General features: G+C 37.0%; 3 protein-coding genes across 3 annotated transcripts; 1 reads left to right on the top strand and 2 right to left on the bottom strand.

Annotated features, from left to right (window-relative positions):
• Positions 1–42: 42 nt before the first annotated feature.
• rpa2 (replication protein A2) lies at positions 43–7,617 on the bottom strand. Its single transcript, XM_066683994.1, has 9 exons — positions 7,459–7,617; positions 5,997–6,091; positions 5,302–5,403; positions 4,905–5,018; positions 4,680–4,754; positions 2,284–2,400; positions 1,794–1,925; positions 1,295–1,389; positions 43–398 (listed from the first exon to the last, which is right to left on the bottom strand). The coding sequence occupies exons 1-9, from the start codon at positions 7,469–7,471 to the stop codon at positions 311–313; spliced, it is 831 nt and encodes a 276-aa protein (XP_066540091.1). The 5' UTR covers positions 7,472–7,617; the 3' UTR covers positions 43–310.
• Positions 7,618–9,443: 1,826 nt separating this feature from the next.
• Positions 9,444–12,639, top strand: smpdl3b (sphingomyelin phosphodiesterase acid like 3B). Its single transcript, XM_066684110.1, has 8 exons — positions 9,444–9,524; positions 10,413–10,629; positions 10,813–10,910; positions 11,006–11,149; positions 11,254–11,423; positions 11,544–11,721; positions 11,829–11,962; positions 12,056–12,639. Exons 1-8 carry the CDS (start codon positions 9,455–9,457, stop codon positions 12,416–12,418), a joined length of 1,374 nt encoding a protein of 457 aa, XP_066540207.1. The 5' UTR covers positions 9,444–9,454; the 3' UTR covers positions 12,419–12,639.
• Positions 12,640–12,837: 198 nt separating this feature from the next.
• Positions 12,838–17,276, bottom strand: mecr (mitochondrial trans-2-enoyl-CoA reductase). The gene is made up of 10 exons (XM_066683330.1): positions 16,971–17,276; positions 16,785–16,882; positions 16,407–16,538; positions 15,980–16,123; positions 14,495–14,597; positions 14,022–14,124; positions 13,829–13,902; positions 13,667–13,727; positions 13,503–13,575; positions 12,838–13,328 (listed from the first exon to the last, which is right to left on the bottom strand). The coding sequence occupies exons 1-10, from the start codon at positions 17,138–17,140 to the stop codon at positions 13,165–13,167; spliced, it is 1,122 nt and encodes a 373-aa protein (XP_066539427.1). The 5' UTR covers positions 17,141–17,276; the 3' UTR covers positions 12,838–13,164.
• Between the last annotated feature and the right edge of the window lie 736 nt (positions 17,277–18,012).

The raw sequence follows: 18,012 nt of genomic DNA on the forward strand, positions 1-18,012 counted from the left end.
AAAAACATTTATTTAAGTCAAAAAATGTTTAATGGACAGACATTGTGTATTTTTTTTTATTAAAATAGTATGTGTGAAAAGTTGTTTGGCCTTACTGCTGCCTCTGCTATCTTCTGGAACTGTTAACATCTCTGACTGCTCACATTAAATGTAGTTCTGCTAAAACTAAACTCTTTGACCACTTCCTGGTCTCAACATTTTTGCAGGTCAGCTCAGTCAGTAGAGGCAATGTAGGTGAGAACATCTGTGTGTATACATAGTAACTAATTTGACAGATGGTGAGCTGCAACACGCGTTGCTTGATGGTTCCTTAGGCATCTTGATCTGTGGATCTGAAGTGGTCTTCGTCAATAGTAGAGAAAATATGTCCTTCATTGCTGAGGAAGTCCACAACCTGTCTGTATATAGAATTCAAATTCAGATTCCCACTCAAAAAATAAATACATAAACAAAGTTAAAAACAGCGCTTTAAAGCATAAGTAGTATTATCAAAGGACATTGCATTTTAGGGTAGAAATCACAAGTTGGCTAACCACACAGGCAGTGCAGTGTATGCCTAATGAAAGTAGCATCAGTGAACTTTCTCAGAACTATAGGGCGAAGAGAAAAAAAAAATAGCATGCAGTAACCACAGTCAAGCATTAGAACAAAGAATATAAACCATACAAGCACATAGGCTAAAAACTGGGATTAAGTAACATGGAATTTACAATGTCCATAACTACACAATTTACACAATGTCGATGTACATAAATGCTGAAAATAATATATAAATTCTGTACTATAAATACATCAAAATTCATTTGTAATATCTGTTCTAAGCTAGTACAGATGATTACAAAACATCAACCACCACCACACCCACACCCACTTAAATCTTCCTCACACAAAACAAAACAAAATTATCATTCTCAAAGTATAAGCAAGTTGTTTCAATTTAAAAGACAATCCCAATATAGGCACGTTAAAGTGTTAACATTTTATAAATGTTGTCCTGCTTTAATGTGATATATGCAGGACATATGCACTTTCACCAACCTGGACTTTAAAGAAATGCTAAAAAAATGTAACAGGGAAACTTAAATACTTCGAAAAGTCTCTCATGGTATGAACGTGTGAAACAAAGCAAACACCCAGAGAGAAGTTCTAAAAATCTTGCAGTCTTGCATTTAAATAGTTCCCTTTTTAAAAAAAAAAAAAAAAAAAGGAACTCCAGCAGCAACACCAATCATGTTTTTAAATGACTGCAATCACATAGAAGAAGATAAACCAATAAAGAAGAAATCATAGGTACCTGATCACAGTCATGCTCATGCCACTCAATCTCTGCTTTAGCTCCTGTATACTGATGCCCTGAGGCTCTGGGCAGCTCTTTATCAAGGATAAAACCTGCAAAGAAGAGACCAAAACATAATCATGCACCAGCTCTATCTATCACTTTGTTTTTCATTATGCAAAATTCAGAATACACAGATCTGCAGAGTAGTCACAAATACTGCAGTTGAAAATGATTATACATATCAACACTGTTGATTATAAAAAAAATAATAATAAAAAAAAAATAATAAAAAAAGATAATGGATGCCCTGAAGAGCTACAAATGATCATAGTAACCATGCCCAATGCAAAGCCTGTGACAAGGCATCAGACATTTTGAGATGAGCCAGTGTCTCACATGTGAACCCAAAAAAATGCAACAGCAGCAGTCTGTTAATGTTCTTGTGGCTGAATGCTGTTAATTTATCACTTTAAAAACATTGGCATTCATCCTTAAGTCAAGCAATTGTTTTCACCTGGTTTTGATTAGGGCTCAAACCATTATTGACCGAAGAAACGGCACCAGAATAGCCCCCTGTCAAGGCCATGCCACCCATGCCAGGACGTGATATTTGCATGATGCTACTGTTCATTCCTCCTCCCCCTGTCTGGGAAAAGAAAGTCAACGTCATTCTACAGTAACATGCACCACTACATGTAAAAATGTTACAAAATGTAATTTAACAACTTCATCATTTAGACTACAATTTATGAGAAGAATTTAAGTGGGTTAATATGATTTTGTCTTCATGCTTTTTGTTTAGAAAAACAAATGTACAGTACTGCAAAAGAGCAATTAAAAGAATTCAAACAATAAGAAATTAAACTGCAGTCACAATTTTCTTCTGTATTGTTACAGTTAAATATTTGTTCATGATTTTCAGCCCTAAAGACATGGCAAAACTGACCAACAGCTTTGATGTGTTCAGGAAGTTTTTGGGTTTGTAAGTGTTGAGAATGTCTCACCATGGTTTGTGGTTTGCTAAGCAGCATATGAGCTTGTACAACCTCCAGCATATGTGATGTTATCTCATTCATGTCTTCTAAAGGCCGGACACTGAATGCCACCAAAGACCTGTTATTCTAGGAGATTATGACAAAACCATGTTAAACTGTGTACGCAAAACTACAACACATAGACACTCAATGTGAAAATCAGTCATGACCTGTTTTTTTGGGTATATCACACAATTATATCCCCAGTTATTGTTCGGTTCTGATTCCACCTTTTCAGACAATATCCCTAAATTGCACTCAGACCCATAGAATTGGAATACACCCCAAAAAGCTACTGATGAAACACCATTGAAAGGTTTAGCATGTCGGAGGGGCTGCACAGTGCTTAGATCTGTCACAGCTGATGACATGAGCAGTAATGGAGAGAAGGGCTATTTTACTGACCTAGAGATTATAGCCAGTTATGCTCTTTAGAGCAGTCACAATAACCTAGCGATTTTCTGATTTTATCCGAAAGAGCTGTATGTGAGAAAGCAAACATCCATAACATTTGTACTGGATGTTACCCCGAGTTTATTCTGGCTGTATTCAACCTAGTACAACGTCATGGTAATGTCTGAATGAGCCAATGTGTAAATAAAGCTGGGAATATTCCAGAGAATCTCAGTTAATTCATGCCATGCATCCTGCTTGCCCTACACAGGCACTGCCCCAAGCCAAAAAAAAAAATCTGAATATTTTCAGCTGTGAAACGGTGTCTGACATGAAAAATTGTTAGCTTTAATCTACATGTGAGACTCTACATATAGAGTCCTAAGCTGTTTTCACACATGAAAATGTCTAAAGAATCAATTCCAGACATCTGAAGTTCATGTGAGAAAACAATTGAGGACTCCCAGCCTCAGATGGTCTCTGCATCACCTGGATTTGAACCCAATACGAAATCTTACATATCATCATTACATAATTAAAACATCTCCCAAAGTAGTAACTTTACAGTAGAAGGAAAAAACCTTCTTAACTTACAATGGAAATGTATGTTAAAAGATTTTGTAACATTTATATTGGTTCATTCATCATGAATTTTTCACACAGTGTGAAGGGAAGGTGTTCAAATGTATTAAACTTGATACATGGTTTTAATTGGACAGTGACGATATACTTGCTTATGCTGTTTCTGCAACAATCATTCACTCATTCATTTATTCATTTACTGTAACTGCTTATCCAGTTCAGGGTCGTATGGGTCAGTAGTCTACCATTCATCAACATAACATAGATTTAAAAAAAAGTGTAAGCACAATAATTTGAATCTGTTTAAAAAAATAAACATGTTTGATGTGTTTAACAAAACAGACTGCAGCTGATGATCTAGTAACTGTTTGATTCATTAACTTAGTAACATCAACATCAAACATTATATATGGGCTACATGGAAATTTTAGGAATTTTTTTACATTTATTTATGAATGTGGGCATGTTTCTATTACTAACCCGAACCCAGAACTCTCCAAACCGTGTTCGATTACCTGTGCCAATTTTCCACTGCAAAAGAAGTGGGCAGATTATCTGGAAGTTGTGTATTGGTGACATGGTTTGTTAATTCTCTTAATCCTGTATATTTGTAACAGGCAAATATAAAATATATAATATTTAAGCTGGACAAAGTCAGTGAAAGTTCTTTCTCGGGTCAGATGAAAAACAAACCTCAGATTCTACGTGCCTAATATGAAGGCCACAGAGCCTGTTATGTGAAAAAAACTGGTGCAGAAAACTACATTTATAATGGCATAGGGGTGCATCAGTTTTCACGGCATGGGTGATCTGCAGAAATGAGAAGGTATCATTGGTGCAGAGGTGTGTATATGTACTTTGAAGTACTGTTGTACACTGCTGTCAAGACTACACCTTTTCTCATGAACTGAGAAACTGAGTCTCATTCTGCAAAAGTTACTACAGCGTGGTTTCGTAGCCAGAGTTTGTGCACATAACTGGCCTGCCTGCAGGTCAGTCTATTAAATATATACGGTCTATCAGACAACAGCAGCCACAGTGTGTTGAGCAGTTTTTTATACATCAAAAATAGGCAAAATTAGGATCTTCAAATAGGAAATGCTGAAAAATATATATAAATAAAAGGTGATGTGCTCTGGTGATAAACATACCTCTGTGCCAGGTTTTACTACATTTGTTTTAATATGACAAATATCATTATGTTCATCAAAGCAAAACAAATCTTTTAATTGTCCTGGTGAATAAGCAATTTACAGATTCCAGTCTTTCTTGCATTTTAGTAAGTGTCTAAGTTTTTCTGGAAATGGGGTTTGCATTTCCTTAGTATAAAACGTAGTTTAAGAGATATTGTTGAAGTTGTGGAGCAGATCAAAGTGCACAAAGATTCTCACCTGAAAAGATCGAAGGTTGCCAGAGACCTTGACATATGTATTTGGTGGGATGACTGAGCTATCCACACTGGGATCCTAAAAATGCAAATTTAAGAACAAGTTAATGTGCACTTGTTATTGAGTTTATGCTCTCTAATTGATACTTTTTAAATATTTGCATATTTTTAAAGATATTTTCAGGAAACTTTTGTTTCTTTTAACTAAACACCTTTGTGTCAAACCTACCTCTGTGTCAACCCATTGCTTCACATCCATCGGGGCAGCTGTCATGTCATCCACTTTGTATTGGATGTTAGTCATGGATTTATCTGTGCTTCTGATGATACCTACAATAGTGACCTATAAAGTACACAAGAAACATACATTAAAATAGATCCTTTTAGAAGCAGGGGGCATTTAAGGTACTTTCAGGCACACAGAGTCTAGACCATGACCAAAATATAAACAGACAAAAAGAGGTCTCAGTTTTAATCAAATTGGACCAAGGCCCGGTTTGTTTGCTGTGTGAAAGTATGCTCGCAAAATTTAATGATAAAATGTGCAAAATGTAACAACACACAAACCTTGGTTCGGACCTTGCTCTGGCATTTTGTGTGTGGAAAAAGCCATACGTAAAACCCACCTGTGCAACGTCAACGTCGCCCACTCTGAAGACATCCTCTGATTGTGCTGCAGACATGAGTTGTGAAACTGTGCAGGGAACAATCTGTTGTGCCCTTGTTCTCTATTTATTTATAAACAAAAATAATTAATAAATAAACAAACCGACAATAATTAAGAAAGGCATGTCTATTAACATTAATACAGAAGCAAATCTGTCTCATCAGACTTTGAAATATTACCACCTTTGAATTTGTAGCACTGAATTTTTTTATCTGAATTTATTAACCTTGAATAAAAATAGTGAAAACGTGTTCTTGAAAATTTACGAGTTCAATTCAAGAGCAATTATATTCAGATGCATAATTGCGAAGCAAAATATTCAGAGGTGGAAATCTGAAGACTTAAATTCAAAAGCAACAAGATTCAGATGCATAATTTCAGTGCAAAAAAATTCAGTGCTACAAATTCAAAGGTGATAATATTTCAAAGTCTGATGAGACAGATTTGCTTCCATACACACAGTAAATTCACCAGTGTTATATTAACACTATTAGTGTTAAATTAACACTGTTAGTGTAAGAATTTAACACTCTCTGTGTTAACACTAACAGTGTTGATTTAACACGGGTGAATTTGCTGTGCGTTTGCTGTGCGTAAAGTACACACATAACACCAGCAAAATCTGCAAACAGTGCAATACAAAATAAGACTGACCCCTTTTTTGTCTCCTCCCTGAGACGCTGCAGGTGAGCCAAAGCCCCCTGGTGACTGTGTGTATCCACCACCCATGCTGGCTTCTCCATAGCTTCCTGAGAAGAGTAGAGGATATTAAGTGAGGAGAAGGACATTATTTATTCATTCATGCATTTTCTGTAACCCTTAGGAGTGCAACAAAACACAAATTTCACTACACAATACATATTGCTGTTTTTGCTCCAATATACAATACATTTTCAATACAATATAGAGAAAGAACATGATTTTAATTTCCTTATTATTTTTTTGATGTAGAGGTCAAAGAGGCCAATACAAACACAACAGTATATTTGGAAAAGATGAATGGTACCAGACATTTTCATATAAAAATAAAAATATATATAAAAAATGTGGACATGGCGCCTGCATAAATTCTACCTAAAAGCATAGCTTTAAATTCCCAGTTTTTCAGCACTGACCTGCTGCTCTCAGCGCCGCAGCAAAACAACCCTCTATACCCAGTAACCGGCACTAAAGCTGTATCTAGGGGTGGGGGACTTGTCATAAACTTGATCACATTACCACAGCTCACAATATGCTTCATTACATTTGCACACACAAACACAATGCATTATTCATGCTCTTTTTTATTTTTATACCATAACTTTACCATTATGAACCTCTACATATAAAAGCTAAAACATGTAGATTCACTGGTGGATTTGGACTGGAAGTTAAAAAAATGCTGCATTTGCATTATAAACCTCATTGTTCCAGTCAACACCACTGTCAACAAATCATAGTGGTTACGTTTTTCTGTAGTGATTCATTTGACATTAATCCATTCTGAAAGACTGGCTACAGTTTAAAGTCAGAATTGAACTGACGTTTTCAAGTATCGGTGCCCTTTAAGAGTATCTCACAGAATCCTGATATACAGAATGCGCCAAAATAACCTACTGTTTACTCTATGAGCGTCAGACTTTTAGTGACAGGTGAAACTCAGATCAACCTTAATACAGAAGTCAGAAGAGAACCCAACTCAGAATACAGTTAAAACAAGGTAATCCCTTAATTTACTGGAATTAATCCACCTTAAATGGTGCAGTGACCTGTAGTACACGGTGGAATAAGGTCGGGGAAGAAGAAGCTGCTCCTATTAAGGTGGACTAACGCGCTCAAATGAGAAGCTACATCTTTTACGATGGGACAGATAATTTAGCAAAGTGTAGCTTCATAACGTCTCACTGGAACTAACTTTAGCTCTCAGGGCAATGGTGAACGAGTTAAAGGCGAGATAGCGAGGTTAAACACACACTTGCGATGTTTCAGCAGTCTAAGGGTCATAATAATAAGTGAATAACAACATTATCGTTATAGTGAATAGCCCATGCTCCAGCAGTGTTCATGTCGTTAACGGAGGAGCTAACAACCCCGCATTTCAGGCCAACCGAAGTATTTACTTAGCGGCGCCGCTTACCTTGATTCCACATATCTCGGCTCCGAGTGACAGTGATAGCTGTTGGTGTTTTTAGGGAGAAAGTGGAGCACTAATACAATAACTCAGATATAAACACAGCCCCGACCCACTCTCCGGACTCGCGCGCTCAAACCCTTCCAGCGTGCGCATGCGTCAAAAAATCCCGCGAAATCCAGCCCCTAAAAAAGCTTTATTGACACCAATGTGTTCTTCATACAACACGGACAGGTTTTACTCTGCTGAGCAAATTTCATATGGTATACTGTATACCACCATGTAACTAAAGAAACCCAAACTAATAACTCCTATATATGGGCATATATCTTATATAGAGCCAACAAGCAAAAGAATGTGCCACCTTCATGCGTTTGTATGTGTGGTATGCCGTTTTTTCGTGGGAAAAAAATAGCATATAAGAAGAAAGACTGGACCATGATCCATAATAGTCCTGGAGGCTGCAAACAATAATTAAATATATATATATATATATATTTTGGATGGAATAGCAACTAGAATGAAGAAGAAACGCAAACAAAATTCTCTTCTGAAGTTCTCTTCATTCACTTTAGTTTACAAATTAATTTTACTCCCTCTACAGGCGGCGAGCAAATGTTGCAGTAAAATATCATTCTATGTTTAACAGATTTGGGAGCTTATTAATTCATCCATGCATGCAATGAGTGTTGTCTGATCAAGACTTAATCATATTGACAAATCGCCCTGGATTATTAAAAAATGGAAAACTGCATGAATATTCAATTAAGTAAAGGGTTTTCTTATAAAATATGTTAATAATATCAATACACATGATTAATATACACAATTTTAACAGTAAAAAATACATTTTATAAAATGCTTGCAATGCAAAAAATAATAATAAATAATACATTTAGGTTGATATGACAGACACAAAGCAATCAATTTGTGAGGATGTATTAAGATAGTGGTTATCAAGGTAATTCATGTTTAGCGAGGGTATGTTGTAGCTACAGATTTTGAAATGTTGCAGAAATGACTGACAAATACCAGTATGATCAACCTATACCAGATCTAATGATTAAAATAGCGGGAAGTGTACCAGTGTGTGTGCACGGACAATTTAGAAGAGGACTCTGGACTTAACATGACGTTTATCAGATAAAGAGAATACAATAACTGGAAAATGATACAATTAATTAAATATCTGTAACCGTTTATTCAGTTTAGGGTCGTGGTGTGTCCAGAGTATACGCAGAATCACTGGGCGCAAAGCAGCGAAAACACCATGGAGGGGGCGTAAGTACTTAACAGGTTGACACACACAGTGACACGAACATGAGTCGCTACTCCACCTGTGGTTGGAAACAGTTTTTTTGCTGTGCCGTACTTCCGGTATTAGTGTGACGAGACAAAAGGTGACAGCACAGTAACATCTCGGCTACAGCTCCTGCTGGTGACAGCAACACTACCTGCTGCGCCACCGTGCAACCCTAACAGGAAATTATCACGGATTTATTTATTTAATTATTAATTTATAATGTAGCTATTTTCCCTGTTAAATCAGTGTGTAAATACAAGGTCTATGGCACATCATCTGTTGAGATCTGAGCAGGCAACATGGCCAAAAATAAATTTAAACTGTACAGTGCAGCTGTTCACTGGGAATTTCAGCACATGGCCAAAGTCCTCATCTCGTTTTTCGTTCAGGGTCACTGGTGAACAGGGCTAACAAAGCTACTGAGCAGTTACAACAGATATTTTTTATGGGAAAACAGACACTAGAAACTTGAGGTTCTTAATCTTAAAACCATATATTATCAACAGTATTAATTGACTGGAAATTATTCTCATATGAACACTGATGGTAGTGAGGCATTCCGCTGGCTCCAGTTGGCCTATCTTATCTTTCATTTTACCACCAGCTGACAATTGCATGCCTTTACAGTTTGATACCATTTAACTTGGTCCACAGACCAAGAGTGACTACAGTCTTGACTACAGCTTGGTAGATATTAGTATGGAGTCTATCTGGAAAATACTTTTTCTCAGCTGTTTATCTGTCTATGGGCAAAGCAAAGTGTTGTCTGGTGAGTGTGTAACATTTGTCTAAAATATAAAAACATATTTATATATATGTACTCAGAACTGGGTCTATTATGTGTAAAGGGAAGTTAAAATTAAGAGAATACATATTGAAGAAAAACATGATAAGATTTTAGGGTAAAATGTGAAAGTTTTGCTTTTAAGTAGAGAAGCAGTAGAGACAGGAATTCTGGGCAGGTGCTGATATATAAGATGTTGCTGCACGGTTGGTTACTGGATTCTGTGGGCTGGATATTCTTGGTTGATGTTCAGCAGCGATCGAGGGGTGTAAAAGCCCCAACAGCACTGCTGTGTCTGATCCATTCAAACAACCAACACTGGGAGTCCTGACCAGTGAGGAACAGAGTGAAGGGTGTAACAATGTATGCAGAGCAACAGATGGATTAGAGTCTGTTATTGTTGAACTGAAAAGTACACCTATATGGTCAGTAAAGCTGATAAAATAGACAGACAACAAGGTCTGTTATAATATAATTTCTTTTTTGTATTAATATATTCATTCATTCATTCTCTGTAACTGCTTATCCAGTTCAGGGTCGCGGTGGGTCCAGAGCCTACCTGGAATCAATGGGCGCAAGTCAGGAATACACCCTGGAGGGGGCACCAGTCCTTCACAGGGCAACACAGACACACTTTTGAGTCGCCAATCCACCTACCAACGTGTGTTTTTGGACTGTGGGAGGAAACCGGAGCACCTGGAGGACCCACGCAGACACGAGGAGAACACACCAACTCCTCACAGACAGTCACCCGGAGCGGGAATCGAACCCACAACCTCCAAGTCCCTGGAGCTGTGTGACTGAGACATTACCTGCTGCACCACCATGCCACCCATGTATTAATATATGTTCATATATATTTGTTAATTTCAGGTAGTTTCTGGCATATCACAGACCTCCATTGGGATCCGACCTACAATCTAAATAATGGAAACTTAGCATTTGCCTGTAACTCAAGTGGAAACCGCCCAACACCCGATGCGGGTAAATTTGGAGACTATCTCTGTGATTCACCATGGGAGCTCATTAATTCATCCATTCACGCAATGAGGGATATCCTGCCTGAACCAGACTTCATCATTTGGACAGGGTATTAACTGTCTTTCTTTTTAATTAGCCAATAAATTGTCCTGGGGTATTCAAAATGTATTTCACCTCTGGACAAACCATATGAATTTAATTTAATAAGAGGTTTTCCTATAATATTTTATACACTTTTTAATGTGTGTATACCTTTGACATTAGATAAACATTCATTTCAACTGTTTCATAGAGATGATACACCTCATGTACCCAATGAAGATCTGGGAGAAGAAGCGGTCCTGAGAATAATTGGAAACCTCACCCACAAAATAAAAGAGCTGTTTCCTAGTATGTGCTGAAAAAAAATTAATAGAACAGAAAATATATAATCTGGTAATGCTTTATGATTCTTTGTATTCATTGCCTGGTTTTGTTGTTTTCAGACACTAAGGTCTACTCAGCTCTGGGAAATCATGACTACCATCCAAAGAGCCAGCTGCCACCTGAGCAAAACAACATTTATGTACAAATACAAAAACTTTGGGAAGACTGGCTGGATCCTGCATCGAGAGTTACATTTAAAAGAGGTAAAAGAGAGCCAGGACCCAAAAAAAATGTGTGTGTGTGTGTGTAACCATTAACAATTATGTAATAAAGGTTTTATTCAATGTTTTCAAACTTGTTTGTGTAGGTGGATATTACACAGAGAAACTGCTAAATCAAACGGGTCTCAGAGTCCTGGTTCTCAATACCAATTTGTATTATGACCAGAATAGTGTCACAGAAAATATCAAAGATCCAGCAGAACAATTCAAATGGGCAGATCAAGTGCTATCAGAGGCAAAGAAAAACAAAGAAAAGGTAATGTTGTTTCAGTTTTAATTCTCTCCAAGTTCCAAATGTGTATATTTATTGTGGTTTCAAAGGTGCACGCCCTATGCTTCAGCACTTCATGTGGGACTGGATGTTTTTCTTCATTAGGTATATATTTTGGGCCATGTTCCTCCTGGTTTATTTGAGAAGAAACGACATAAGCCATGGTTTCAGCCTCAGTTCAATAAAAACTACTTGGAGCTTATTCAGAAGTACCATGATATCATATTTGGGCAGTTCTTTGGTCATCACCACACTGACAGCTTTCGAATGTTCTACAAATCAGGTATGTCATTATTAATTTTTATAAAGTCAAAGTAATAAAATGAAATGCATTGTTTAATTATAGAATGTTTTCAATAAAAAAAAAACTAATGCAATGTATTTCTACAGGATTTCCAATAAATGCAATGTTCCTGACTCCAGGAATCACACCTTGGAAAACAACACTGCCTGGAGTAGAGGATGGGGCAAACAACCCTGGCATTCGAGTGTTTGAGTATGATGTTAAAACACTCCTGGTTAAGGTATGATAAAAATATTATTTAGGCGTTTAGGCATTATTCTTATGTTGCCCTATTAAAAATGACAAAGCAAATCTTGATATCCCTTTCATCTAGGATATTGTGACCTACTACCTAAATCTGACACATGCAAACATTGCCCGGCCACGCTGGGAGAAGGAGTATCGTCTGACTGAGACATTCATGGTGCCAGATGCCTCTCCAGTGTCCATGCATCGTGTTTTAGAGCGGATAGCTGAAGAGAGCTGCTACCTGCAGAAATACTACAAGTTCAACTCGGTGAACTACGACCTGGCATTATGTGATGCCGACTGCCGTGTTGACCATGTGTGTGCTATGCGAGAGGTGGACTTTGAGGACTATAAACAATGTGTGGTAAAGGAGGGGGCATCTTCCACTGCCCCAATACTGTTTAATGTAGCTATAGCAGTGACTCTAAGCATGTGGGCCAGCTATTAAAGTCTATAAAGTGCTTCAGCTGTTACATCCCTTGAGGCTGCACTCCAATCAAGGTTTCATTTTAATATGATGTTTGTCTTCTTTTTTAATTATCCTGAAGTGAAACTATGGACAAAAAAATAAATGTATGTTTTGAAATGCAGTTTGCTGTGTAATTTAAACACAAATCCCATTCCTTTCTTATCATAAACTTGACATTCAAGTACAATACTAATTATGTACTACACGAAAAACATCTGTTGTTATCTGTTGTTTTATGCTTTTCAAATAGATTCCAAACATTGTAATGGGATTTTAACCCTTGTATTGCTCAGCACTGAAAACATTTATAAAACAGTTATCATGCTCTAGTTTTGTGATGGATTTGATAGCAGGAATTTATTGATAAAAATGTATTCTTTTTCACTTCTTATGTGAAATAATAAAAAATGATTCAACCCATCATTCAGCAGTTCATAAACTTGATGTTGTATGTTGATGTTATATACAGTGTCTGCAATTTCAAAGTACAAGTAATTATCTGATAACACTTACTGGACTTTGATGTCTGAAACCTATCTGCTGCAAGTGTGTGTAAGACGGGACCAATGGTTTGACAAATATCACAAAAAGAAAAACTAAGTACATATAATGGCTTTTTGCAGTATTATGCAAATATTTAATGTCCATTTTTTATAAAATCCTCCGTTAATTAAAACATTTGCACAGTACTGTATGTTTTGTTAAATTGGCCTTTAAATACTATGTCACATGACCAAAACCTGTTTGGTAGAAATATATGGCTTCATGGCATTTTCCAGAGCTTTGTGGAAGTCCTTTAAGCTGACTTCAGTGCAGGATGGGGGAGACAATTTTCCAGTGCGTATCAGGGTGCAAAGCTCATTCAACATGCTGCCCAAGGCCTCACCATCTTAGAGAGACAGAAGAGACACTCTTTACAAACCCAGATACCTGCTACTACATCATTTGTCACCTAGCTCTTTTTCCCCCCACACAGAAACAGACAGAAACAATGTACTTTTCATTCACAAACACCACCTCTATTAACTCTTCTAAGGGTTCTAATATGAGATTGCCTGCTTACTGTGCCTGTTGTCCCTTTTCCACTGAGTGACCCAAAAGCCTCGTACTTTCACATTCTTGAAGATGAGAGAACTCTGAATAAAATAAAGAGGTGGGAGACCCACAAATCAAAACCACAGTGCTTACAAATGTATGGTAAAGGTATCATTATTACTCCAAGCTCACCACAGGCACTGTCACTGGCTGCTTGGCCATCCCTCCATACGTCACCATAGTACCGCCACTTCTGCAGGGGATCAAGTGTCAAAACATAGAACTTGAGTCAGCAAAAGTGTTCTCTATTCATGGTTTACTTAATAAAAACTGGTCAGTGTTACATTAACTCACTGCAAATGACGCAGTAGCTCTGTTGCACTCTTCCCTCCCACTCCATTCAAGGCCAGCTTGGGTCGAGGACAAACCTGTACAAGATACAAGATGTCAGCATGTGCATACCACCACCACGCCTGTCATTACACAACTGTAAAAATCAGGACTAAAGGACATTAAAATATAATGCTGCTTCTTTTAGGAAACCAGCCTTAAAAAGTTCCTTCATTTCTGGCCTTCTTAGTGTCTCCTCCTTAATCACATGATTGGCTCCTATTGCTTTTAACCTTTCAGTCAACTGTGGTAGGTCTGGCCTGTAGGAGCATAAGAAACCCAAATATTTATGCGTTATACAAAGATTAAAATACTGTGCCTGCAAACTCAAAGTTTACTTTAATAGAATTAACACTATCTAGCTAGTTTTAAAAGTGTTAATGCAGAATTTAAAGGGAAATGAGTGAGAAAACTAGTTCTGTATCTGATAGTAAACATGCAAGGTATAAATATTCAACCTATTACATTACAACACTCTTTCACAGATGGTAAATGGAAAATAAAAATCTTTAATTGAAATTTGGCTGAAGTCTTCTTTACTGCTTCAGCCATCATGCCAAAATGGGTCTGTTTGAACAAGTGTGTGCATTTAAAAAACAAATTATTAAAAAATGTTGAAGATAGTTTTACCTGTCTCTGACTACGTTGATAGTGTGAACACCCTTTGCTGCAGCTATCTGAATCACAGCCTGTCCAACTCCACTGTTAGCTGCATTTTGTATTACTGTGTCTCCTAAAATTACAGGTGAAATTAAAAGTTATTTGCAAAATATAAAAAAGCGTTTAGAAATAGTTTCAGTGAAGGTTGCCACTCATTCGGGATTCTCTTGGGTTTTGTTTGTCTGACCCAAAACAAACAAACAAAAAAAGTAAATCCTTCCATTAAAGGGAATATCAATGATTGTGGGGAAACGCAGTTTTAGGTTCTGTGATTTTTAACGTGGAACTGTGTGTTTGATTGGAATAAAAACAACAGTTGTTTGTACGTTGATGAAGTTTAGTCTGTATTTTTTATTCATTGTTTAAATTACCACATGAACTCATTTGTAGAGGTGTGTAGTAATGCACTACATTTACTTGAGTAATGTTTGGGATAAATTGTACTAATAAGAGTAGTTTTAATGCAGCATATTTTTACTTTTACTTGAGTATACTTGTGAAAATAAAGCTGTACTTTTACTCCGTTACATTGAGCATTTCATTCCGCTCACCACGCTTGACTGCATCTCACCAATCAAATGTAGCCACTAGTCACATTTGACTCCATTTCACAAAATCCCTGCAGCAAACACAGGCAGAAAAGAGCACAGAAGCACAATACAATGTTGTGCATTTCACAAACAACACGAAGAGAGACAGCACCCCTGGCCCAACATGAAATAAGTTATTTTGGCTGAATTTAGTTTATGTTATTATGTAAAGATTTGATTTATTATTGTTTTAGTTGTTTACGAGATTTTTTCCAGCTCTGAATTTGTTCATTGCTGTTTTAAATTGGTGTGCATTCAGGTGTATGATTTGACGTCCTGATTAAACAAAAAAAGTTACTCAGCAGTTACTTAGTAATTTTACTCTTACTCCAGTAATTTAATGGGTGACTACTTTTTACTTTTACTTGAGTCATATAATCTTAAAGTAACAATACTCTTACTTAAGTACAATTTTTGGCCACTCTACCCACCTCTGTACATTTGTAACTCGACTTTTGTAACTCGATTTTTTTAACTTTTGGTAATACAGTTAGCCAACTCCATTGTTTGGAGAAATTTCCACTTTGAGTGATTAAAAACACAAAAATAAGTCAATATAACCCATCTATGAAATAATAGAGCAATATCCTCATTTCTGTTTGTGCTTTTCTGTTTTGCAGTTTTCTCTGTTGTCTAAAAAAAAACAAAAAAACCCTCCAGATGCTTTTGCCATGAGCAGAGACAGTAAAGGACTAGCATACCTGACTGAGCCAGTATATTTTTCTTTATACTTTATAAAAAAGTCTTTTTTGATTACATTTGAGAAGTATGCCTTTAAGTGATTGCAGTAAATGTACATGAACTGATGTGAAAACTGTATGAGGCCAACTGTTTACTGCATTCAACCAAAGTAAGCTGAAGTAACCTGGCTTTAGATTCTCAAAGTCAGTGAGCATTCGGAATGCCGTGCAAGGGTTGACTCCCAGTGTGGCTGCTGAAAGGAGGGGGATTTCACTGGGCAACGTCACCAAATCATCAGCATTCAAAACTGCTGCAGTTCTCCACATACCTGTATAAAACAAATGGGTCGTGTTTAGAACATGAGTCTGTTGGCTATAATTCCTATTTTAGCAGCTGTTTGGTACAATGTGAGCATTTTGTATCTAGGTATCCATACTGACTTTTGTAATTGGGTGCACATAAGCTTAAGGTATAAAAAGCTTTTAAATTCTATCTTTTGCAAACTAGCTAAAATTATTGTCTGAGTAAACACTGAAGCAAATTTGTATGTTGCCCTATATAACAGTGTCTATTAAATGTCTTAAATGTATGTGTACAACACAATAACTCACCAAGTCCAGCATCTCTGGGAATGACCCAGTCACCCACTTTGATCGTTTTCACATTGCAGCCCACTTCTAAGACCTGGCCTACTCCTTCGTTACCACCTACTGCTGGAAGATCAGGTAGTATTGCATAGGTTCCTGTTCACGTAAACAGATAACGTTTCTTGTTAAAGTCTCTCTCTCTCTCTGTGTGTGTGTGTGTATATATATATATATATATATATATATATATATATATATATATATATCAAAGACTAAATAAGCACTGATTTTCGTTTCATCAACAAGCTTTTTATAGATGCTTTAAACACATATTGGTTGTATAAAAACCTTAATCTCTGTGGAAACTCAAGCAAAGAAGCAAAAGGAGTGTAACTGTCTTGCCTTGGACCATGTTAATATCCGAAGGGTTGATAGGAGATGCAAGTATTTTTACCACAACGCTGTTGTTTTCCAGAGGAGGGAGCTGCAGAGTCTCCAACCTGCTCAGCCATAAACAAAATGACATGTCTTTATTTAATCAGCTACACAGAAAGGAAATGTTTTAAAACTGAACTACATTGTGCTTACTGAACAACTTGTGAAGGCTCTCCGTGGTTTCTGTATAAAAGCGCAGTGCAGTCTCTCACTGATGGCTTCACTGAGAAACACCGAAAGAGAGCAGGAGATAATCTCCTCCACGCTGATTTATGAGCCACAAGCCGCCAGGACATTGTCCCAACAACACGATAAACACCCATCTTAAGTCAGGGCGCTGTGTCTATGGCATTTCTGGATTTGTACTCTCTATATTATTCTCAAAGCACAATTGCTCTCACAGACAACAACACTACACACTGAAGGAGGTGGCCATATTAGTTTCCGGTTTACCGTAAAGTCTCTCGCAAACGCACACCATGAAACGTGCGTTTCCCACGAAAGGTTTAGATTTTCGGTGGTAAATAAAAACATCATTATACTTATCATCTTTTTCTTGTTTGCCGTTTAATCAATCTCTACATTAAAACAATAATGTAACAATAATATAAATACAATTCAACATAAGTAGGAAAATAGTGGCATGGACTATGAGTTATGAGTAGTGAGTATTTTTGTGTTTTTGCATGTTTGGTCACACACACACACACACACACACACACACACACACGTGAACAAATATTCTACTGTGCATGTAGGAATGTGTGTTTGTGTGTAGTTTAGTTTTACTCTGCCTGTAACTAAAAATTAGTTTCCAGTTCACTGTGATACCTAGGTGTTATGATACTGTGTAGTTGTACAATTACACTGAATATGTGGTTACAGAATGAATGAGTAAATTGCTCTGCATACCCTATAGGGTACCACCACATGGCAAGTCTGATTTTGGTGGCAATTCATTTTCAATGCTGATGTGACACTGATGTGGTGTTGTGCGTGCTGCGCTGGTACAAGTGGATCAGACACAGCAGTGCTGCTGGAGTGAATAAACACATTCATGTCACTGCTGGGCTGAGAATATTCCACATACCTAAAACATCTAGCCCAAAATCCCTATGGGCAGCATCCAGTGCTTTTTAATAAAGGACTTTTTTATGTTAAATGGTATTTTTTAATAGGATGAGTCTTTATATTA

The sequence above is a fragment of the Hoplias malabaricus genome, chromosome 10 (assembly GCF_029633855.1).
Source record: "Hoplias malabaricus isolate fHopMal1 chromosome 10, fHopMal1.hap1, whole genome shotgun sequence".
Taxonomy (NCBI): Eukaryota; Metazoa; Chordata; class Actinopteri; order Characiformes; family Erythrinidae; genus Hoplias; species Hoplias malabaricus.